The 26,076-nt window shown below is 39.6% G+C and overlaps 2 protein-coding genes across 2 annotated transcripts in view; both read right to left on the bottom strand.

The window, feature by feature from the left end:
• LOC125771996 (uncharacterized) overlaps nucleotides 1-20,929 on the bottom strand; it is a 439,681-nt gene extending 418,752 nt beyond the window's left edge. The window contains exon 1 of the mRNA XM_049443268.1: nucleotides 19,723-20,929. Coding sequence (XP_049299225.1) covers nucleotides 19,765-20,829 — 1,065 coding nt within the window. The 5' untranslated portion in view covers nucleotides 20,830-20,929 and the 3' untranslated portion in view covers nucleotides 19,723-19,764. The remainder of the gene's footprint in view (nucleotides 1-19,722) is intronic.
• On the bottom strand, nucleotides 12,489-15,888 carry LOC125771978 (uncharacterized). The gene has a single exon (XM_049443220.1). The coding sequence runs from the start codon at nucleotides 14,844-14,846 to the stop codon at nucleotides 13,395-13,397; it is 1,452 nt and encodes a 483-aa protein (XP_049299177.1). The 5' UTR covers nucleotides 14,847-15,888; the 3' UTR covers nucleotides 12,489-13,394.
• Nucleotides 20,930-26,076: the final 5,147 nt, after the last annotated feature.

Here is a 26,076-nt window from a genome sequence, read left to right as displayed (position 1 = left end):
TTATGCTGAAGAACGGAATAAATTTTTACAACACAAAATATACAAAACAAAGCTTGAAACGTACTTTAACATAACGTAAAATATATCCTTGAATATGTTAAAAAATGTAAATCAAAACAGATTTTAGTGTACATAGAAATCAGTCTCTGTCACATCAATGGCAGATTAAATGATTTTTTTTAGTCATATATCAGTTAAGCATCCAATAGTGAGTAATTCAAGAAAATGAAAAATGAAATACATCCTATTCAGATCACCCTCAAATCAAATCCTTCTACATCAACCGTCCCGCGCATCGGTACTAACAACCCCCGATTTATTGCAACCCCCGCTTATCATCAACTGCTATCCATGCCATTGCGTAATATCATAAACTAGACAAAACTAATTAAACTCTGCTTGAATCATGGGCTCCACTGTTAATCCCCAAGTCGATCACTTCACGCAACCGAGAATGCTAGAGTCAAGTACCGCCGAATACCATTAAGAACACACGCCACCCGATCTACGAACCGTTGCAGCAAAACGTTCACAGCATACAGAGGTGTACAATTACACATCACCGCACATATAATCTCTTTTCCAATCATGTTCAACGTACACATGGGATCGCTGTTGGCCCTTTTGAATACGTGTACCGACCCTCCCTAAAACTACCTTCAGCCGGCACACCATTTCCATTTAACATTGATTATCATATCTGTCCACAACCGTTCGTCCATTGCTCGATTTATCATTTCTGCGTAGTACGTAGTCTCTCTACACATCTTACCACCTTTACGTCGGAACTTCACCCCCTAAACTCCCTCCCCCCAAAAAACACTCCCGACCACGGGCAATGTGTACATGCAAAGACCCAATGCCCGGCGCTGTATCGAGCGTGTCTGGGAAGAGAAAAGTGAGATTTAATAATAAATTGATTAGTTCTTCAGTTCATCTCGAGCGAATGATCCTGGCAAATGGCCAATGGATGATGATTCCCGTGGCACCTGAGAAAAGCCGCTCAGGCTGCTCACCAGTTGTGCATGGAACCGGGGGAAAATCGAATCGGCAATACACTTTCTTCACCAATCCACTGGAAGATCGTTACGATATTTCTAGCCCCACTATCCCCAAAGCACGTAGTCTTGCATCACGCGCACCGAGACGAAAGGAAAATAAAGTCTTCAAGATTTTAGCCATCCGGCACTACCAGTGCCCCTGGTAAAATAAAGTACAGGCAACACGTAAGAAGATTATCGCATATTGGTACGAGGCACACCGTGTGCCGGCTGTCGGACGAAGAATCGCACTGCACTGTATCGGTTCCGAGGTAACATCACTACTGACCAAGATGCTTCAGTGATTTTACTTCCGCCATGACCGTCGCCGGGTTGGAAACATCCGGTTGGAAAAGTTGCAAGAATATAAACTCCGCACATAAGGCTAACGATGCTGCTGCAAACGGTGCAGCCGGGACGTGCTACTTTGGTGCAGCTAGAAGTGGGTTTTTGCAATATTATGCACGGGTATGGTTTCATCCAGCCAGTGATGAAGCGAATCCAGTGTTAGCGGTGTGGAATAAACGTCGTATCGATATCCTTGAGCCCTCTCCAGATCTCCGATGGCAGATTGATCACCCCGTAACCAGTGTAAGCAAATGCCGGTACCGGTGGCAGGAGATTTCTGCTTTTTTTCACATACTTCCGTAGAAGGCACTGGAAAAAGGAACTGTGACATGGAAAATCTCTTGGCGTCTTGTTGTTTGTATATCAAATCCGTTCTCTAGTGTTTACTTGTAATGGCCAATTTGGCACGCAGTGATGCATCCTTAAGCGCTTAAGATATTTTTCTTTAAACAAAATGAAAACTAATAAAAGAAATAAAAGTAGTAAATTCAGTTCTCTAAACTAGTATTATACTTGTATTTAGGAGTATAAATAGATATAGTTTCTAAGAAGAATTAATCTATCTTCTTTATACATTTCTTTATTATCTTTTATTTATAGTATAGGTTTATAGTATAAAGTAGAGTATAGTTAGCATATAGTATTTATAGTATAGGTTTATTTTTATAGTACTGAGATTTTGGAAGTATTTTCAACATTGATAAACCTCCTTTTATAGTATTGATATAGTCGTGTAAAATATAAGTTTCCCGTTGCTTCTTAAATAAGTTAGAAATAACTTAATTAAATCAAAATGGTAAAATTTTAAGATTTTGATTCATGATTTTTTAATGCTTTAATTAGTATGCTAGTGTTACGGGATGAATGTTAGGATTGTATAGCAAATACATTGTGGAAATTAAATTCCTAAATTATTTTCTATCTATATCTAAATTTTCTTTTGGAATATCGTTTTTATTTTTGACAAATTCAATTGTTTTTCGATGCAATGTGTTTTCTAGTAGAAACTCCGCTGGGTCTAAGAAAATTTAATAAAAATTGTTTTGTGTACTATCTTTGAAACATTGCTGGAAAATCAGTGGAAAACATCAGCAAAATCTTTTGTAAATTGCTGCTAGAATTTCGGCATTCGATTGTGGCTTTCGATTAGTAAATTTTCGGGAAAAGTTTTAGTAAAGTTACTGAAAAGGTTAAAGAAAATTGCTTACCAGTTTAGGGATCTTGGTCAAGGATAAACATTTTTTTAATTTTGTGAAAGACAGCAGAACAATCATAAAAAGGCAGTAGATATGAGAACAAGAAGTAAAGCAAAAAGAGTGAATCTAATAGAAAAACAAGTACGAATGGAGTATGAAAAAAATACGGAAAAGCTCATTAAAAACTGTGGGAAAAAAATCTACAAATTCTAGTGCGAATACTATCGAATATACCAATCAAATCAAATCAAATCTACCATGAGATATGGGGGAGTTCTAATTGATCAATTAATTACACGAACCAACAAAAACAAAATCACAAGTTACCCTAAAGTGTGTCTGGGGACCATAAAAGGTTCATTATCTTTAACAAAAACAAATAGATATCACTTAATCTACAATTCCTAACCGTCCAAAACGAAACCCTTCGTAGCTCGTAGTATTTACCTAAAGCATCAATTTAATTTATCTTCCGGAAATTCCACCTCATATGACGAGACTACGTTCACATTAGTCCAGACAAACTCCAAAAATTGGGGAAAGTCTTCTGCAAACACAACCAGCAGTGAACGGAAATGAGCCTATAAAAAAAATATATTTACAGCAACAACTTTCACCATCAAAAATGGATCGGATTTTCCGAGGTTTGCGTGACTTTCAGCTTCCCATAGCAACCGTCCCACACATGTGTCACCGAGATTTTGGGCTGTGGAAGAAAGGGGGGCGAGATAAAAATGTGAGTACAACTTTCTGGCTTTTTTCCATCTACTTCCAGGCACAACCCTAAACATTCAAACCCTTTTTGCATTACCACCGTTCGGCGTGGAGCGTTCGGTTATGGAGGTAAAGTTTGTGCAACAAAATAATGAAGTTTTTCCGCAACAGATTGTTTCAATCACTTTCCTGGAAAAAAGGGGTTTTACAGTTGAAAATTTGAACCATATCGATTCGGGTTTAATGATGAGATGATGATAATTGAATATTTTTTTTAAAACTGAATAAAGAGTCAATTTATTTTTCATAGAAAGAAACCAATTTTTTTCAACGTTTCAAATAATGAGGATTTTACAAAACAAAAAATTGCCACGACTCCTTTTTTATGCGGAAAATGAATAACTATCGACACCTTTATGAAGTCTCCTAAATGTTGCACTTTTACAGCTTCGAAACTCATTAAACTTAAAGGAATTCAATAAACGATAGAAAGTTATTTAATACCCAGAAAACTCATATTCAAAACGCACTTAACTAACTTCAAATTTCTAAAGCATCCGTTTCCCCGCATTCATCTCAAAGTATTTAAACATCCGTCAAAAAAGCAAGCCCCAGTGTTGCCATGCACACGCAAAAACAGCACCTGGAAGAAAGTTTTTCCCACCACCAGCGTTCCTTCCCTGGACGGTTCCTTTCTTCACTCCCGTACCGTACGTTAGCACCTTCACCTTTCATTTAGCATAAATCCCAAAGCTTGCTTGCTTTTAAATGTCACGAAGCGTGAAATTAATTGCTATGGCGCACTGGTTTCTTTCATGGTCGGCTTTCGGTGCTGTATAAAATCCTTTTCCTTCTTCTTCTCTCCTTTTTTTTGTGTTTCGCTCCCCAAACTCCTTCTGTCGCCTTTTTTGTCACTTTCTTATCGCCTTCTATTTGGAGCTCTTTTCAACGCCATTCGGTGTGCCGGTATCATTGCAATCGTTCCGAGTCTTTTGCAGCTTGGCCAGCGTGTGCTGCCAGCCCGACCAAGTTTGTATTTTTGTTGCCAATATATTGGCTTACCCGAAAGAAAAGAACGGAAACGGAACTTCTTTCAAACGGACATTGGCCGCTGGGAAGGGACAAATAAAAACGATTGCACTGCGAAGGGTAGATTGGAGATAAATACACACACACCACAGGATACGAACAATGTTCCCAGATACGGCATGAATTTAATATCCATTCTGTCACATACACCGTACTGGACTTCCGGTTGCCGAGTTTAAGACAAATCTTCATCCACTACCACCAGCTGAGTTGTGGCGCAAGAAACCTTTCGATAAACCGATGGCATTTACTCGGACGATGGGCGATGGTACAAAACTTTTTGTCCTCTTGCAACACACCTCCATGACCACCAGTGACCTACGAGTGTTTCGATACAGGAAAATAAATTACTCATGTGTTATCGCACTCACTTCCTGTCCTGTACGAAACAAATTCCGTTCGATTGAATGTTTGTTTTTCTGCTCAGTGGGTTGGTTATTCTTGGCTCTTCGTATGTACCTGATCCCGGCCCAGCCCGGGGAGCTTGATTGGAGCGGTTTGAATCGTTGGCCGCAAAAACTGTTGCTACAATCGGGATGCAATAATCTCTAGCAAATGGTGCGATCTAAATGCAGGAAAGTGATTACTTGCCTTGTTGGATGGGAATAGTATAAATTCCTTTCCGTCCGGACAAATATGTTCCCGGGTGGGGGAAAAAAACTAATGTTTCCTTACAGGTATATTTGCATTTTGATTAAGGTTCTGTACAAATATCAAACGTTTAACTGACAGACATGTCGATCGTTCATGACAATACGTTAGAACGGTGGTGGTGGAAAACCTAATGAAGACCTAATGAATTAATTTGCAAGAAGAAACATGTAATTAATAAATAAAATTCTTCCGTCTTCGGCCTACAAACTTTTGATAGCAAAAGGATTTTAAAATAATCATAGAGCAATGTTCCAGGTCATCTTCGTGCCAAACAAATAGACCTGTCTGTGCCTAGTACAGAGTAATTGTGGCCAAGTATTTTGATTATAAAAACTGTTGAAAGGTGAGACTGGTTAGAACATCTTCTTTTCCAGATTTGTTCAAAAGTATGTCTTGAGCCTGCGTTCGTCCGGATCTCTTTCGAATTAGGAAGCTTCGATAATCAGCTCCAAATAGCTAAACGTTTGCTTCATATCTAGTTCTATGATTCTTCAATAAAACGCTACCATACAAGATTTGACACTTTTTTTATAAAACTTTTATTAGCATATATATTTACATACAATTAACAAACATTGTAACATTAAGGAAAAAAAAGAATTGTTTTGAACAGATACTGTGTATACATACATACACAACATACATGTACGGGTTGGACAAAGCTACATCAAGGACGTTTATATCAATCGCATCATCATTATTGCTAGTGACGTGGATGATATAATTTGCAAACAGTTTGCACACAGCCACGCGTTTACTGGCTCTTATATTTCCCAGAGCAGGAAAGCGCAGCATATTGAAGGACGGGTCGACGAGTTCAGGAATTTGCCGATTTAGTTTTTGGCGAAGACTTGTCCATGCTCCGAACGACACTACAGATCATACAGATCAACAAATGACAGGTTATTTCTCAACTTAAGCTCAGCACCAAGTTCTCGAAAATTAAACTATCAAAGATTCATTGGAAAACCTTCTTGTTTATAAAATTGACACGTATCACAATAAAATAGACTGAACTGTTGTATGTCAATTTTAAAGCATAAGAAAGGCCTATTGAAGGCCTGTTAATAACACGCGCTTTACGACAACCAAGTCCTGTCTACGGAGAAGCTCTTTGCCGTGAGTACGTGGATCGAAAAGAAATTCTAATCTAACAAGATAGTGCCAACGATTAAGGAAATTGAAATTGAAATTGAATTGTGTTACGTGTTCATCGGGTTTGTCCCAATGACTTGGAAGGATAGGCCTTCGAATTACCTGGGTTCTTCTATCCTTCCTGGGTTCCGTATCCTACTTTCCCAGGGAGTTACTCTGTAGGAGATGTTCCCGTTTACAGGCTAATTTCTTCTTCCAATACATCATGTTATGACTTTACTAGCCTTACAAACGAACTCAATTCCACAGTAGTAGTGTCAGGGCCAATGTCACTGCAATATCAACGAAACTCTTCGTCTTCTTCTTCCTCTTCCTCTTCGCCTGCTCGTCAGTTACGGGTTGAGGGTTGAACAAGTCGTGAAGACTTGGTTAGGTCTCCAATCTGTTTCCAGGAAACTCGATTATGGCTGCATTCTTACATCCATGGTAGCATCCGATATTCGACAGCTAAATCAATATAACTCATAAAACTTCATTGTTCAAATGATCTTATTTAAATTTATATTATTTAAGGATTCATGTATTTATGATGATGAATAATTAATTGTCACTTTTTTATATAGTTGTCAATTCTGTTTTATGTAACATAAACATATTAAATATCTCCTTCTTCTCTTTGACTTATAACTGTGACTTATAAAATTTTTATTTTATTTTTGTTTTATTATAACTTTCTACCGTACAACAACCGAACGTATCTATCATCAATCAATAAAACACAAAACGATCGCATGATACACACGACTAAACATCAATAAATGATCCCATTTTCATGAAAAGAAAAGCTTTTTCGATACACAAAAAAGCTTCCAAACCAAATTGTTTCCGCATCAATTATTCCTTACTCTATCATAATTTATGATCTCTTGCACAACTTGAACAAACCGTTCCGCTAGGAGACACTTTCCAGACCGACAAAATGAAAGCCAAACAAAACCGGATCAATTAGTTTCTGCAATAGCCCTCCTGATTTCCCCATTTCCACAATTCGATGCTGTGGGAACACTTAAAATTTTATTACTTCACCACCGAAAATGGCTTTATGAAACGGGTCATTAATTTAATGAGGGTGTTCTGCACTGCTCAAGTTCATCCGGACTATGGCAAACCGAGGTATGCGTGTTTTCGCTCCCGTGGTCGGTCGTCTGGGGTCAGGATGAGAAGGCGACAAAGATCAAACTGTTGTCGGGTTTTCTTCTGGTGTGGCCAAGAAATGAAATGTGTTTTTTTTTTGTTTTCTTCCCTCGGTGAAACGATGAAAAGTGAAAAGTTTTCCCCAAAAGATAGCAAGTCATAAAGTGTTCGGTTCATTATTGATGTATACCACTTTGTGCGGTGAGCTGATGCTGCTGTTGATCGTTTTCGATGGTGGTGGAATTGATTTTTTTTTCGGTGATAAAATCAATAAAAAAAAACCTTGCTTTACATTCGTGTACTTTCACACAGAGTACCAAACATAAAGATGGGAAAAGAGAGAAAGAGAGGTTATTCTTTGCAACATTGTCCTCCTCATAGCTCCCAAGGAGTCTTTGCTGGCGTGCATATCCCACTGCGAAAACGTCATACAATTATGAAACTCTTTGTGAGCAAGAATGTAGAACGAACATCAATCATTTGCATTTCCCGTACACTGTTGATGGTTAAATCTCACACCAGTGCAAAGAAAATGCTTCCATCCGGTATGATAATGAATAGGAAGAATTTACAACTCCCTTAGTGTAAAATTGTTTGGAAGCAACATTACAACCCCTAAAAGGACAAACGAATCTCAGCTGGGAATTTTAAACAATGTTTAATGAAATACCTCGTAGCCGAGTCTGCCGAAGGTAGTTTCCATTCCAGTTGGTTTTGTAAAGTGGGTGTTTTGGGACCAGGTTATCTAGTTTAATATCAAGCAATGGAAAGTGTTGTGGTAAGGATCGGATAAACAGTTCGTAAGCCCACCACACACTAAAACGTTTCGAATGTTCGACACTGCTTCAAGTTATTAACTTTCAATTAGTTCCCGCAGTGAAGGTGGAACCTACCACAATTTGATACGAGGTGGAAGGAAAAGCAGTCACATTAATGCTGAAAATCTGTTCAATTATGTTGTGGGTTGAAATAATACGCCATAAACTATCGTTAGTTTACTATATTCTTAAACCAAAAATTTAATTTAACATTTTACTTAAATTGTTTTAATTTGATGCGTGCCATGGACATTTTCTTCCCATATTCCCCCAGCTTTAGATCGACCCCAAACACGTTTAGATATATTGATGCTAACCATTCTAAAACAATCGTTGGAATGCGTCCCGTTATACCAATCGATCTATTCATTCGATAATAATTTCATGCATTATTTATGACCGTTTATGGCGGATTGGCTAACGAGCTGATTTTATGGTCGAATTGAGCGATGATATTTAATATGAATGCTGACTGACTGAGGACTGAGTAAAATAAAAATGATGAAACAATGAAAAAAAAACACATCCAAACCGAACAGCACATTTATCATTTCGACCAGCTGTACCGAGGGATTGGAAATAATTGACAAACTAATTTTATTGACAGTCGTTTATTTACACATTTGTGCGCTTTGGACGCTTGTTCAGACTATTGGAAAATTATTGAATTAATGCATATTTAATCTTCGCTAATGTATGCGCTTATGTAAATGAACCATCTAGGACAATAAAAGAGCATGATAAATAGTGTATTTGGATAGATGTAAGAATACTGATATTCATTTATCCAAGACTACTCATTACTAAACGATTCAATTGGACGGCTTAAGTGTTGGATAGTCTGGTGACATTCTAATGACATGACTAGCACATTGTTAATGTTTCTTCAGCTAAATAAGCACATTTTTATAATGAATTCTCTCCACTGTTCTTCTAAGTTGACAGAATCAAAGGTTAGTTTTTCTTGCAACTTAGGCTAACTAATGAAAAAAAATTATTAAACTCTTACTAAAGTATAGCGAACTGATGAGCAAAGACTGGATTTTTCGATGTTTTGTTTCATGTACAAGAAAAAAGATATGAAAAAATTTCAGCAACTTCAGGAATAATTATTAAGGTTTAATATGCTGCCTTCAAAATATTATATTAAACAGTGCATAACCGATTTCTACCCCTCGAAATAGTTGATATCACTTATTTAATAATCAACCATAAGTTGTAGATCAAATCATAAGTTGAAGAACTCTATATTCTTTCATATTCTTATTACATAAAATGAAATAAAATTCAACTGTTGTATGAACTTCAAGAAAGATTCAAGAGCGTATTACTTAAGTGTAAACAAGTACACACACACAACATATAAAAATTATTCCTCAATTATCCAAGCTAAACCTCACCCAAGCCAGATATTAATCGATGTTCTCGTGCTTCCTTCGCGGGCCGGATTCAAAGTATTTGCGGGCCGGACCCGGAACGAGGGCCGTATGTTTGACATGTCTGATCTATAGCATCATAATCGACTATTTTGGCCAATCATTAGCAACCTAAACGATGTATTAAACAACCGGATAAGAAATCATTCATTAACCGCATTAAAATTCAGTTGACCTACCAAAAAAAAAACACACGAGTGCAATAAAGTTGCCAACATGTTTCACACGAAGTTCATTGCGCTGCTGCACCACGACACGAGAACCCCAAGATGTGTCGAGATGATTGAAATTTAGAACAACATTCCTGTGTGCAACCGCACCCGTGAGACACGTGAGTGGGCAAATAGTGAGACGAGATAATAAAAAAAAGTGAACCACGAACGATTTGCCGCGAGTGCATAGAGAACATTATCGTTCATGGATGACACCGAGCGGTGCAAAAGACTCGCCCGTCCTAACCTAATTGAATTTATGCACACTTCTTCTATGCCGTACCGTCTCATGCAAGGCGAAAGCTGTACCTTACCTCTAGCGTGTGGACGAGCTTCGTTTTTACCACGCGGAAGCGAAAAAAAAAGTACGCGTGGCGTAGCGAAAGCTCCATAAATCTTGCCCACATGCACATTACTCCCAGTGCTCCCATTTCCAACCGGTCCGTACGGTCGTTAGGATGCAAAATATGCTTATCTTTGGGTTCGTGTTTTTTTTTCTTTTTTATTTGCTTCCTTTCGCTATTTCTCTTTCAAAAAACACACAGTTTGATCCTGGGTAGCATTCTTGCACTTCGATATGTGATGGGGATGGTACGTATCGCACCATGTCTAGGTGGAAAACAAATCAACCTCTATATTGAGACAGCAAAGCAGACATTTTTATAATATTATAACCCCAATTCCCGTGCCGATACTTCGCGGAACTACGATGGTATCGATAGTTTGTGTATCGTGGGCAAACATTAAACCGTGGGCTTATGTGCATGTGATGGGTAAAGCGCATCTTTTTTGCAAATCAGAAATTAATAAAATGCAAAATATGCAAATAAACCGAGTTGCATATTAAAACCCAAAAATTAATTTAAAACTCATCAAACCGTGGAAAAGTGGAAGAAAAATAAATCGTTGATTCAACTTATTTAACGATATTATTGCAAAATAAATGCACAATTTAAACGAAATGAAGTATTGATCATATCATTTTTTATTTGGTTTTTTATTTAATTCTTTTTTAATTATTTTTTTATCAGGCGTGAAAACCGCTTCGTTGTCTTGTCATGCTGCAGGAGTCCTCTAAACCGCTCACGGTCAAGCGCCGTCGTCTGCCAATCCTTTTCCCAGCATTTCTGGTGGACGCATCAACGCCATCTATCCATCTCAGTTTTGACCTAATACGCCTCCTCTGTACATGTGAACGACCTAAGAGGACTTCACGAGCTAGGTCGTCCGGTGCCTTTCACATGACATGCTGGGGAGTCTAATTACAGCGACTCCTCTATTTTCCTTCCACACATATGGGGTCAAAAATTCTTCTCAATATCTTCTTCTCGAACTTGGCTGAGAGAGTCCATGTCTCACAGGCATATGTGAGTACTGCAAGCACCCTGGGCCTTTTCTCAACCTCGATAATTTTGTCCGTGTTGACATTCCATTCAAGATAGAAGAAGTTTCGGACGACTTGAAAAGTCCGGACTTTTATCTGTAAGTCACCCCATTACGTAAGTCAGAATTTTATAAAAGAGCCACTCATTCAATCCGAGGTTTTCTGCTGTTGATCCTTTGATAAGCCGGACGCTACAAAGGAGAGCCGTAAACCAATGATGTTTCTGTCATCAGCGTATGTCAGAATCAGAATTGACCTATGGAAAATGGTTTCTAAAGTTTCAACCTCTGTGTCACGGATAACCTTCTCTAACGAAAAGTAGACCACCCATCTCCTTGACAGCATTGGAGATTCTCTTATCTGTCTTAACGTGATAAGTCCGATAACTTGCTTGGCATTTTCCACTGTTTTACTTTTTTGTTTTAACAGATGGACATTTTCTACTGTTCCTGCTTGTTATATTAACTTAGCCTTCTCTAAGGCATTTAAGATTAATGGTGTGATCTTTCACTAATATTTAATACACAAACTTCCACACTCTACCACTGTACAGTAAGTAAGTAAAATTGGCAATAAAATATCTTCTGAAATAATTTGAATCGCGATTCGATTAATACACAACATTACTTATAATTCGTTCAATTACTCAATTCTTTAGTAAATTCCAAATAATCTTTTCAATCACCGTTAAGTTTACCCCTTTTTCTTATACTAAACTAGGTACATGAGCAGCTAATCAATAGTGATGGAAGATGCAATCACACTCCTTAACCGTGTCAATTTATCTCTCCGAAGAACCAAAGCATAGCATCGAGCGTATGTGATGTATATGCGAAGCGGTGGTAATTCAATAAAGGATACAAATTGTGTATTATATTGATGCGATTTATCTACAGCTACAGCAAAGCGTGCACTACCGTGTGTGATGAATATGCCATTTGTTAGAATTTACTAGCTGCGGGAATTGAATGATAAATAAACGAGTTGTCAGAAGCTTTGAGCTAACCAAACAAAATTGAAGCTTAAAACCTTTATTCACATAAGACATTAGTGAGAATATAAAAGCGATTGAAAAGCGTAAAACTTTTTATTTTGTATGGTTTGAGCGAGAGTTCTGTGCAAATTTTTAACCTAAGATACACTCAACCATTCAACGGCAAATTGATTTCGGTTCATGGTCCAAAAATTGCATTTTTTTGTTAGGGTTTTACCGAATTCAGTTATCTTCATCGGTACTGCACACCGACTGTCGATGTGATTGACACGTTGAAAACAATCTCCTCGTGTGTCTCACACTTCATAGAAAAGCGTTATCGAATTTCCGGGCCACTGCCCAAAAACCCCGTCACAAATGCTCCGTTGCATACATGCCAGTGTGGTTGCAGCTTGTGATTCAATGCAGCTTGTGTCGTGCAATGAAATTGAAATTTCCACATCACGCCTTCTGCATTGCTGAACCTGGTACACCGACACGCTACCTGTGCGATTACGATCGATAGCTGGTAAAGGCATTCCCGCACTGGTGGTAGTCAGCAGCAGAGAGACTGAATGCAAGCGAATCGGTTCGTAGGCAACACTTTCAAAGCAATTATACTGCTAATGGATCGATCATTCATTCTGCTGCTGATGATGGTGCTGAAAGTGGGATCTTTGCAGTGTATTCAGACAGTATTATTGTTGAAATTGTTTGCATTCATTACACCCTCGTGACCGGTGCATTAGAAATATTAGTCACTTAAACTGATTTCTCTTTTACGATTGGAATTATTTTTGTCAAAACATTAAAAAAACAGTAAAGAGCAAATAAATAGATAAGGAATGAATAAATAAATAAATAAGTAAATAAATAATTTTATGTTTCAAATGTTAAAAAGCAAAAAATAAATTATTAAATGCACAAGAACAAAGACGGATTAATAAACTGAATAATTCATGATAATTAAATTAATTATTTTATACTAAAATATGTACGAAAATTTGAATAGATGTTACTTGGTTTATTTTGTTTAAAATATAAGAAAGCTGATAAATTAAGTACTCTGCACTAGATGGCGCCACAAGAAACAACGTGAAGAATACTTCTTTCTCTCGTTTAATTTTTTTTTCACATTTTTAGCTTTAATGTTGTTCTTTATTACTGAAATACTCATTTCAAATGAAGTAATTACTTTCATAGCACAAAACAGTTTTTGAAAAGTGTTTCTCTTTGTCAGCTCACTCACACCAAGCTTGTGTTTTAGAACTTTCACCTACACGACAAATAAATCGCTTTACAATGTTAGGCATCCAGATTAATGTACGAATTCGATACATATTCCGTCTAATAATTATCCTCACCATCTGCAAGCTTATCTCTGCTACGAAACACACCCCACTCAATGCCCAACCATAGCAGAGGAAGAAAAACACCGGCACCAGATCGGGAAACATTAACACCGTCGATGAATTTGCCTTTAACGCTCTGTTCGCAAATCTCCAAGCATCGTTGGTCAGTTTGATAAAGATCCCGGTTTCGTACAGCCTCTCCAGACATTCCTTAAACTTCACTATAAACTTTGACCACATACCGAACAGATAGCACACGCCAAGCTCATACAGCGGTTCCTCCATGATGTAGAAATCGGTTGCATTGAACATTGATTCGTAGGAAAAGGCATTCTTCATCGCATCCGATGCATACTCGGTGACGATATATGCAAAGCCTGGCTCATACCCAGCCCACTCCTTAAATGGCGAATCTTTACGAAGCTTTTTCATAAGTGCGGTCGATAGATTGGTTGGCAAATGGTTCAGAAATTGTTCCATTATCTCCGGCGCATTCAGCAAGATGCTAGAATCGAAAAATTGCTCCAATGTTTGTGGATTCTCTTGATAGCGCAGCCTTATCATAAACGATGTCACTTGACCAAGGTAAGCTTCAAGTAGGATAAATTTAAGAAATTGTATCACCACCACCAGAATAGCTGTCAGTTTGCCCATTTTACGACTGTATCCGAAAATGATCACCATCACCACGTTTATCGACATACGCTTCCAAAAGAACCAATTCAAGGTACATGCGATTGTTAGCAGTAACAGCAATAGATACCAAACTTCCTGTTTGTATGGTTTAAGAAATTGAAGATTGAAGTTGATCCTGTCTATCTTTGGCATCATAAGTCTCACGGTGAATCGGTCCTGTAGATGAAGCTGTGGAAATGTTAGTGCAGGATTATAACCGCGCCGCGTCAGATAAATATCTATTTTCTGATCGTATAAAAGATTTAGAATTTCTAGAGTGTTCCAAGCTTCCTTTTGCGTCACAGATAATCCAACACCCATCATGTGGGCTATTATTTGGGCTATTTCAATATCTAACCCTACCAATTGCTCTTCATACGATCGGTACGAGTAAGGTATACTCTCGATAACGATTGCCCGTAGTGTAAGATCCTTCAGCTGAGCCTTTAAGATGGATTCAAAGTCAACGGTTTGGTTGACGCGTCTGAATTTGTTTTCCTTAAAATATCCAATCTCAAACACTGTGCCCTGCTCTTTAGAATGTATCACTACAAGATACTGCATAATAAGCACATGCTCAAAGTAATATTTAATGTCCATCAATGCACGTTCCATCCCGTGATCATTATTCAATAAAATCACAAACTTTGCCAAGTAATGATTCATTGCGCCAATAAATGCTTCGTTCAAAATGTTAAATAAGTCTTCCTGGAAGAAGAAAAATAAAGTTCCAAGCTCAATGGAAGAAAATATTGGACAGATATCTTACTTACTTCCTCACTTGTGTGTAGTTCCATTATAACGAGATAATTCTCCTGAAGCAATCGTCCAAAACCCGAGCTGCGATCGAGAACTATTTTGGGGTACGGAGTAGTGTTTATAATGTGCGCTGCATTTCCTTTTAAATCCCAAAATAAAATAGTGTCGACATGTTCCACGAATGCACGATCAGCAATACGCTGAAGCACTTCCACAGTCGACTGCGGCTCCACTTGGTGTAAGCAGAGAACACCGGCAAAGAGTACTATACCTGTTTGCCACATCTTGCAAACGTTACAGCGAATAATGGCTAGTGAGTTGTTCCTCAACATTTTATAGGTTTTTTAAGGTGTATTGTAGAAATTACTGCACAAACATCTGAATGTATTTGATTGCAGTTACTGTTTGTCTGAGTCAGTGTCACATTATAATCTTCCACAACCTTAGTTTACTGAACAATTCGATTGATGCAATTGATAGCAAAAATAAACTATAGCAATACCTTTATTCTAAATCCCTTGATAATGTTCCAAACATAGTACATTATCGGGGTATAATTTTGTAATATTGCGAGTTATAGAGCCCCATACAGTACAGTAAGTATACATTATACTTAAACGTGCTTCTTTGAGAGAAACTACTAATACTTTTTTGTTGTAATCTTCTTGTCTTTTAGATCGATATTTAAAAAAAAATAAAATTCATGTGAGGTTTTAACAGCTCACACTTTTTATTAATGAAATGTTGAAGGACTTTGAATTGTTTTGTACACCCTGCACCCTTTCATTCGCAATCTCTAAATGCTGCACATGGACATTTAAACGTTGTGGAGAAGTCGATTTTAATACAACATAAATCTTGATACGATATCTCCAAGAGGTATGTCGTAGACATGAAATTTAAAACTTAACGACAAAAATTATAGTGTCCAGAGTTGAGCAATACGTCAATGCATGTTCTAAACTAATTATCTGCCAAATAAGGTTTTTTAGAAAAAAATTTTTTTCATAAGCCTAGCACATATTTCTTCACAACCCGTACACAGCTTCAGAGATGTTGGTTTTACGTTACTTTTTAAGATATTTTGAAATTTTGGCTCAGAAGTAAAGTATCAAAACATCTACCATTGAGTTTTCATCTTTCGCGCATAGGATGGACTTTCTACTCAGCATGTGATCTTGATCTCAGAGTTACCGATGTAGATTATACATTTTTTGCATTGTATCAAAATCTCAACAAAGGCTCACTACTAGAGCTTACTAGACACATTTTACTAATTAGCAGCATAGTCAATTCTTACATCCATGAGGTACGGTCCGGATTGGATTCGATACACGGCCATATATCATATACGATTGTCTTGAAACACAAAATGCTGCATGTACTAACTCGGGATTTAGACAAAGACTATTGCAGAACTTCATATAACACTTAATAGGAATTTAGAAGGCAGTGTTTTATAAATTATTGAATATGTTGAATTATAAAACATTTAAATGTTTAAAAAAAACTTAGAGAAAAACCTCCAATTGTAAAACAACGTATACAAATTACGCAACCGATAGAATTCACGTAAATTTTTCTAGTAGCTAACTACAAACTGTACAATTCTGCAATAAAGTACAACTTAAAACGTAAACATGACTATAAAAGCACATGTAAACAGTTTAAACAATAGAACCTTCGGTACAACGTTCGTGCATTGTACAATAAAGACAGGAAGCAACAGAAGGGCTACCATTCAAAAAAGATAATCGAAAAATGGTTGAATTATTGCTCCAACAACATCCGCTTCGATTGCAGTGAAAATAAACGGTACAAACACGAACAAGAATGAATGATCGGGATCGAACGCAACGAGGATGGGAATCATGCAAATCAGTGCACTGGTCAAAGTGCCACGGTATGTGTGTGTGTGCCAACTGCAGCAATTTGTTTGATCTAAACAGCCTCATGTGGTTAAACCGTGCACCTCAACCCGAAACAACCTTTGCTGTACACAAACACACCTACCGCCCAGTTTGTGGAACCGATTGTAGAAGTCAACGGCGTAGCGTTCGAGCTGTTGTTCAGAGGTGACCGTATATCGATCCATCGGTAGAAACACGGTTGCAGGATGCTTCCCAATCGGTAGGCCAGCGTTTGTGTTGAAACGGTGACATAATTCGTACCAGTAGCCACCTGATGATGCATGCCGGCAGCCGAGACCGAACCGGGTGTTTGTCAAACACAAACGCAACCCGGAACCCGGAACGTTCCGTTTCATATTCAAATTATGTGCAATGTTGCAAACCGTTGAGCATGTTTGGTGCGCTTTTGTGTGCGCTGAGCTATGGGGCGCCTCCATACGTTGCTCACGATACGGTGCTTTTATGGGACGACCGAGACAAATCGGTCCAATATTTGAATGGGCAAACAAATGTATACAATTACTCGCGCAATGGTGGAGTTTGCCTTCCAAAGGCGGCTCGCAAGTGCAATGCTAAATGGGAAATTCTAAAGCCAATGGTTAAATTGTTGTTGGGGGATAAAGAAAAATAGGAATAGAATTAACATAAGTGAATTATCGGTCCCTTCTAATACACCTCGCAAAACGTTGCATTTTAAACTGGCCACAGTGACTCTCCCATTTTCATCGGCATATCTAATAAAAGACGTTCCGTTTGATTCATTTCATTGAATCGATCGATCATTTCTAGAGAAATTTAAACACCTGTAAAAACATTACCCCGCTCCGGATACGATTTGAACTATTTCATCGGAAAAGCCTGCAGTTTGAGACAAAGACTCTAACTGAAAACAAAACCCAACCGTTTCAACTGTTCAGCAATATCCTAGAAGCGCATTCTCATTTCTAACTGATTCAACGGAATCCATTTCTTTAAATAGACATCTATCTGAACGTACTGACAGTAGCGCAGTACAAGAATTCATTTATTCTTCTTCCTTTTTCTCCCACTTCCACTTATTCTTTTTCTTGTTCAAATGGCAGGACATCCTCTGCACCTTGCTCTGTTAACTTTTTCTTTTATCTGCACTTGAATATTCGAAGTCCTGAGTGCGAAGATAAATTCGGAGATTTGATAACGGTCGAGTGAAAGACCATCATCACTCCATCCTCAAGGCTTTAGGCATCATCTCTATTAAATGCTATTATGTTGAAACAGAAATGAAGAATCTCATTTATTGGAACTATAATATGGGAACCAAGAATTCTGGATGCGAATAATAATGAGTCCCACCTCTTACTTAAATAAGGGCTTGAAAGGATCGAGTTTACCTCAAGGATATTGTTAAAATTTCAAACAATTCTAATTCAAAATTGGAACCCCCAAACATAGGCTTTATTTCAACAGCATTCTTGTCAGAGACTGGTAATCCAATTTTTGACGACATTTCCAAGTCAAATCAACATCAATGCTAAAACTACGAGTTCCGGATGCAAAGGTAGCCGTGGAGTCACCTTCCATAAACTGGCGATTGGTCTGGAAGATCATCAACATACTGGTATATGTCGTCGATCCAGAGATCCATATTGCAACTGCTAGTGAACAACGAGATTTCTTTGGAATGCTGATACAGAGGATCGATCGAATATCTTCGTCATGCACATTATGCTCCCATATAGAGACCCTGGAGCACAAGTTTGCAAAATTGCCCTAGGGTATCTTATGACTTTGAGTTGTATAAAATTCTATACTTGATATACTCAAGAACTGCTTTTATTTCACTCTCGTGTCTTAAATAATTGTCAAATCATTCTTCATTTACTCTTTATTCTAATTACGAAAGTAGTTACCAACATTCGATTAATGACGACGTAGCAATTTGACCGACGGACAGGACATTATACTACTAACATATATCCAACTTTTTTCTACAATAGGCTTAATATACTTTTAAACTATTCAAGAATGATTTAATCACTACAATACCTTTGAGTTCTTTGAAAAATAAATATCCGAACTTGTTTCCAATACTTTTTCCAGCTTTTTTCACTACTTCTCTTTCTGCCTTCCGTTCCCGACAGTCTTCTTCAATCCTTCTTGAATGTCTTTCTTCTCATTTTCCATTCTCTCTTGTTAGCTTTAACGACCTACAAGGTCATGCCGGCCAGTCCCATTGGCTGCCGGGTCCGCTTCACGGGCCCAGCGTCACGATGAATCCCACATAAACCCATCTCGGAGGGATTGGTTTGTAGCCGCAAGCCGCCCTTCGAGGTGGGTACCTTTTGAAGGTTCCCTACCCGTTAACAAAAAAAAAAAAAGGTCATGCCGGCCATTTCTGGCTTACTTGACTTATTTTTACCACGTAGCTGTATAGTCAGTCCTTGCTACGGAGGGACGGTCCGGATGGGATTTGATCCCCGGTCATGTCGTGTGGACCGGCGCCATTTATCACATATACCGCCGCTCCCTTTTCCATTCTATTACCTTCTCTATCTTTATTATTCTTTGCTTCTTCTATCTTTTTTGTTTTTTTTTCTTATAATTCTTACTGGGCATGGATCCATCAGTTCCATCAGTTTATGATAGATTTTATAATTATTATTAGCATTAGAATGTTCGTTTTACAGCGTATGTAACACAAAATATGTTCGATAAATAATCATAATTTCCTTGCATATGCGGATGTAAATTTCGGAAACGTCGGCTAATTTTCAGGCGCCTAAAGGTGTAAACTGTAGTGAAGATTTTCCTTAAAGTAAACACAATACCTAACTTCTAAGATACAGCAAATTGACTACAATTTATTTACTTTGAATTTAACTCCTTCACTCCACTCTTCCAACATTTTCCATCACGTTCGTGCAAAGTAACTCTTCTTACCTCCTAATACTTTCAGCGATGGCTTTCTGTGATAAAACTTTCCTGTAAAACGGAACCGGTTCAACGACATCCTGCCGTTGAAAGAGACCCTTCTCCACCAAAAACCGTGGACGCGGTAATGCCGGTCTCTCGGCAAAATAATCCACCAGATATTTGACCGAGCGCAGGTGCCAGATGTCACGGAACAATCGTTTCAAGCTCATCAAATCGTCCGGAACGTCTGGCCGTTCCACGTCCCATCCGTTCCCATCATCCTGCGTCCAGCCAGTCCGCAACTCCTGTGGAAGTCCTCGGCCAAACGCGATTCGCTTCGTACCACTTTCGGCCAAAATCCGGTCATGGTGCAGCAGCTGAGCGATACGATTTTCCAGCGCCAGATGTGGTACGTTCCATTCTCTCGCTACTTGTTCCGGTACCGCATGGATCTCCTTCGGGGCAATGGTTAGAGCGCGGGACGTTTCGTCAGCGGATTCGATGGAGAATAGTCCCTTCACGACATCCGTCGTTAGGCTGGACCGATCCGCACCGAGCGTATTAAGCCAGACAACAAAATCCTCCGTCCCGACGTCGATCAGCTGTTCGACCCGTTCCGATGGTGGACGGTCCGTGCAGCGTGGTTCCAGCTCGTGCAGCTTCGAACGCCACCGGACACGTTCACGGGTTGGCTTCCGGAGAAAGTTTTCCATCCAATTTTCCACCCTCGGTGGTAGGGCTCGTGGTTTGGAACGAGGATCTATCGTCACCTGCAGCGAGGTTGGTTGGTCTGGCACTGATGGAGTGACCTCTCCCAGTAGGCTAGCAGCATCATCGACATTTTGGGCGGGAAAGATGGAAGATGGTTGAAACCTGGCAGGGACCGCATTTATGCAACGTTTTGTCCTTGCGTTCAGTGCCGGAGACAACGTGCGGTCCATCGTTCGCTGGAGCTTGTCACGTTTTACCACAGTTTTCATTTTTCGCTCGAACTCCTCGAACAATCGACACGTTTCCTCCCTTTCGGTCGTTGGATCGTTGAACTCGTATCTCGAAGGATATATGCGGAGTTTCCCGGTGGAAGCCATCTTCACTGAATTCGTATTTATTTTTCCCTTTATTTTACCACAGTCAACAGGATTATATTTAGATGTTTAAATAGGCTTGCTGTGTTAATAATTCGTTAACAATGATCCACGGAATTATTTTTACTAAAATATTTTATCTAAATTCAAATTGTACAGGCACTTTTACCTTATCGCAATATTTTTAACTAAATTTTATAAATCTTGTTCTCTTCCTATTTTTGTGTATTTTAATTATTTAATGGTAAAATTTTTCTCACAATTTAATAAGCGATGCAGTGCATTATATAGATCACACACAAAACATCCTATGTGATTTTCCCGACTATCAGCTCAAACGAGGCGTGTATAAAGCGTATAAACCACGCCACCTACAGATAAGGTTTCATTTCGGGAAGAATGTTTTGGCAAGGGATGTTCCGGTTTTTTTTTTTTGGCTGTTTTACTGTTTTGACGGCACAGCAGACAGCAGAGGAAAAAAAAAACAAACGATACAACAAACAACAACGCTGCGGGACCAAAGTAAAAAAAAAAGAGAATGATAAATATTTGCATAAAAAATGCCACCGGAAGCACTTTTGAAAGAATACTGACAACAACCGAAAAAACAAAATGGACTACGACCAAACAAAACAAAAAAAAAACAAGGATTGAAACAAAACAGAAAGAAAAAAAAAAGTTTAGTTATGAGTTTTGGCGAGACACTTTGGCCGCTGTGGAAAATGAACAGCCAGACATGCTGGATAACGTGGAAAATGTCAATATATTTTTTTTTTGGTATTGCGATACAAATCACCAAATTGGATAGTGGTTTAAAGGGGCTTAAACGTGGCGTGGTTGATTACTTATTATCATGCACTGAAACTCTTGCTTGACAAACAAGTTTAAAAGTGAATCACATTAAGCTTTGTTTAAATTCAAAATCGCTCAAATATTGATAGTTGAGAAACGGGATTTTATTATAAAATAGTATTAGATAGTATAGGATAGTATCAGTGTTGGAATACATGCGTACCGCTGTATTCCGACACTTGTTGTCAGCGGGACCCAGCACTCACGATCGCAGAGAGCGATACGAGGGAGAGTGAGTGTGGGATAGTAGGGCAGTGCGTGAGAGGTCAAGGATCAGTAGCAAGCTAGAAGAGTTAGAGAAAAGGACTAATATTTTGGCGCACGTAAACACGCGCCTAAAAGAAGAAATAAATCGTGCTTGCCTAAAATACCAGAATCTAACTCTCGTCAGCTTCTATCTCTAACATTCCAAAATATTATTCCTAATCGTTCGAGTGATCGTTTGTCAGTGGACTTTACTTTAGTAACGTGATACATTTGTGTGCGCGAAGTAAAAGTGAAGTGTTGTGCTACGAGCATTGAACTGAGTGGTGAAAAGGACAATGGATCAAGCACAGGACTCGCATGTGCCACGGGACGCACAATCCACTCCCGTGACGAGACCGGCGGCGGGGCGCGAGGGCGTCCGAACTCCTAACAGAGAGTCGTCTGTCTCGGGACTGCCATACGAGACTGCAGGAGAATCCACGCCGATGGCCGGCACGAGCAGGTGTGTCACGGACTGTGACGCGATACCACAAAGGCAAGTGCAGGACGGGTCAGCGGCATCCGTAGCAGTAACCACAAGGTTTATTGGTGAATCGTACCGCGATTCCATGGGACACAACGACCACGTGCAAGAACGAGCGATTACGTGGACGCCGTCGGAAGAGCGGCGACAAAGGAGAATCGAACTTCAGCGCGAGCTTCAAGAGCTCGATAAAGCGGAAGAATGGTGCCGAGCAACGGATCGTTTAGGAGCATCATTCTCACGGCCTCCAGGTTATGATGATCGGTGGGCACGCGAGCCGGAGTTCGATGAATGGGTAAAAGGCATGGAGGAATCCATGCAACGTGGTCATCCAAAACAAAATGGCCCTTCACGGCGTCAGGCACCTTTGCCACGAGGTTGTGACGTGTTACATGATGGCGCACACGTGCCCCCGTTTGATGGCGGGCACACAGTGCACGAGGATCGCACGCACACTACGAACGTAAGGCACAGCTATCCTATGTACACTTACACTGATCGAGCTATAGGTTCAAGTAATTATTACCCAGCACCCTATACGACTACTAATCCTCTCACGCAATCGCAGTTCCTTAGCCAAAGTCAAATTTCAGCTAGGCAAATTTCGGCTCGTCAAGGCGTTCCACGTGATTTACCGCTATTCTCAGGCGCTGTAGACGACTGGCCCCTCTTCATCGCAACTTACATGCGGACAACTGCTATGTGTGGGTATACCGACGATGAGAATTTGGTTCGATTGCAACACGCGTTGCGTGGTGTTGCAAAGGAAACGGTTGGCCATCTATTGGCGTTCCCTGATGGACTGAAGGAAGCGATAAACACACTACAGGCGCGATTCGGAAGGCCGGATTTGATTGTGGAATCGATGGTGGAAAAAATCCGTAGAATGGTAACACCGAAGATAGATAGGCTGGAGACGTTAGTAGAATTCGGGTTTGCAGTCAAGCGATTGATAGCAGCGGTGCATGCATCGGGGCTTAGGGGCTACATGTATGATGTGGCTTTGTTGAAAGAACTCGTAAAAAAGCTACCTTCAGTGTTGTGCATCGAATGGGCGCGTCGTCGTAAACACTTACGTGAAGTAAATTTATACGAGTTTGGCCTATGGATCGGAGAGTTGGCGGAAGACCTGTGCGGAGTGATAGATGCGCCGGGAAGCTGCGTAGAAAAAGCGGAAAAAAGCGCGCCACCCAAACAGACAAACCTTCAACGATTCCAGCCACATCGTGAAACCCGAGAGCAACGCGCCGGGCCGGGGCGTTCTACCACGGCCTATTGCAATGCCACAGTTGCCACAGCTAATGAACATTCTACAGGGGCTGAATCTAAAAGTGAACCTTCGTCATGCATCTTATGCAAAGGATCATGCGGCTCTTTAGACACCTGTGATCGATTTCAGAAGGCATCAGTTGCTGCTAGGAGAACGATCATTACCGAGCGCAAACTGTGTCGAAAATGTTTGGGTCATCACAATAACAAGTGTAGCGTTACTAGTGTGTGTGGCGTAAACGGATGCAGTTATCAACATCATGCACTTTTGCATCAAGAAAACGTTTCCGATAAAACACGTGAGTGCCAAAAACGGGCAGGGTAGACAGGCGACAATCGAAACGGTGAACGGAACGTAAGTGGGATCTACTCACAAAATCGCGAAGCTAGACATAGTAGTTCAGGGAATGCGAGTATCCGGGCGAAGAAAGCGGATAGACGCTTGACGCGTGACCAAATGTATAACAAGTAGGGCGGATACACTGACAACAAAACAACAGTGCAACCACAGTTGCGAACAGTGATGCACTCGAGGGACATTGTTGGAATACATGCGTACCGCTGTATTCCGACACTTGTTGTCAGCGGGACCCAGCACTCACGATCGCAGAGAGCGATACGAGGGAGAGTGAGTGTGGGATAGTAGGGCAGTGCGTGAGAGGTCAAGGATCAGTAGCAAGCTAGAAGAGTTAGAGAAAAGGACTAATATTTTGGCGCACGTAAACACGCGCCTAAAAGAAGAAATAAATCGTGCTTGCCTAAAATACCAGAATCTAACTCTCGTCAGCTTCTATCTCTAACAATCAGAAAAAGTGGTTAAATAGTTTCACATTAAAAAAAAGAACATTTCATGTTCGACTGTGAATAACTTTTTAGTGATTTCTCACCTTAAAAAGAAACACATCACTTTCCAACTTTTTCGATCATTTTTACCCTCGACCGGACCACTCGTGTCCATGTCACACATGTCGCAGTGTTTCTACCCTTCCGATGTGGGACGACAACTTTATGGAGCACGCACACACACACACACTTCCACAAGCGCCCTCAAACATTTTCACAACTTCTCACCTTGCGCAACACATTCGATCGGTTACGGGCGGGATGCCGGAGTAGACAAAGTTTTATCTATATGACCAAAGTTCGTGCCGAATTGGCCACTTACCATCGATTCCATCGCATCCGGAGGCACTTTGACACCTTTTCTTGTATGTTTTTTTTAACATTGTGCGCAATTTCAGTACAACTTTGCAGCAATAGCACCCGTAGTTTCCATTTCCGTACACGGCACTTTGTTACTTCAGGAGTGTCCTTCAAAAAAGAACCCCGTTTTCATATCCAGCAACAGCTTGAAGGAAAAGAATCGTATTTATGATTACAATTCTGTACTTCAGGACGTTGGGAGTAGGTAATGCGAAAAAAAACTCATAATTTTAATCAAACAAATGTTGCACGCGTCGGAAATGATGGTTTTGTAAAGCTCAGTTTAATTAAGGTTTTTAATTTTGTATCTGTAAATACTGTTATCCAGTAGCTATTAATTGTACGCCTATTGTACGCTGTATTTAATTGTTTTTGGTTGTAATGATAAAAACCAACTGGAACGTTACAGTTTCAGTCCACACTGTTGAGTTGCCGTTCTTTCAAACAACAACGCCATGAATACAACGGTTCTGTTCCCGCTGTTGCTTTCAGGAATACTTCAAAGTGTTTGTAAAAGTTGTGCCGTGTATAAGATTGCGGGAAGATTAGCTAAAGTGGCATATAATTCACAATACCATAGTGTACATCAGATTTACGCCATAAACCTTCCAGATGAAGGATTTATCGCAGAAGATGAGCATGTTCCATGGGTCACTTTGCACCATCCGTACACTATTGGACGGACAATAGAAAACGGTCTTATCATCTTCAGAATATCTGAGGTAATTATCATAAACTAATGTTTAACTTTAATGCTCTCGATCAAATACATCCAATAGACTTACACTTTACGTGAGACTGTGCATTTTCTGTGTTGAAAGACCAAATTCCTTGTACCACATTGATTAGGTTTTCAACATATCGAAAATTATGGAGAACATGATTGCTGATCTTCGATGGAAAACTCCCAGTGTTCTTTATAGTATGAAGACACCAACGAAATGAGATTGCGAGATTTTTCTTCAAATTATCCCTAGAAACGAGCCTCGGGCCAGAGATGATCGAGTTTCGACTCAGGGATAAAAAATAAATAAATAAATAACATCCGATTCATTGACAGTGACAAGAAATCCGTAATAGATTCTTGAACTTATTTCTACTCTGTCATTGAATTATCGGATCTCGGATCCAGACTGTTCCGGAATACTGGAGGAATGTTAACCACTCGTGTGACATCAACATGCCTCACTGTTCTG

This window comes from Anopheles funestus, chromosome 3RL (genome assembly GCF_943734845.2).
Source record: "Anopheles funestus chromosome 3RL, idAnoFuneDA-416_04, whole genome shotgun sequence".
Taxonomy (NCBI): Eukaryota; Metazoa; Arthropoda; class Insecta; order Diptera; family Culicidae; genus Anopheles; species Anopheles funestus.
This window is presented reverse-complemented; position numbering and strand designations above follow the sequence as displayed.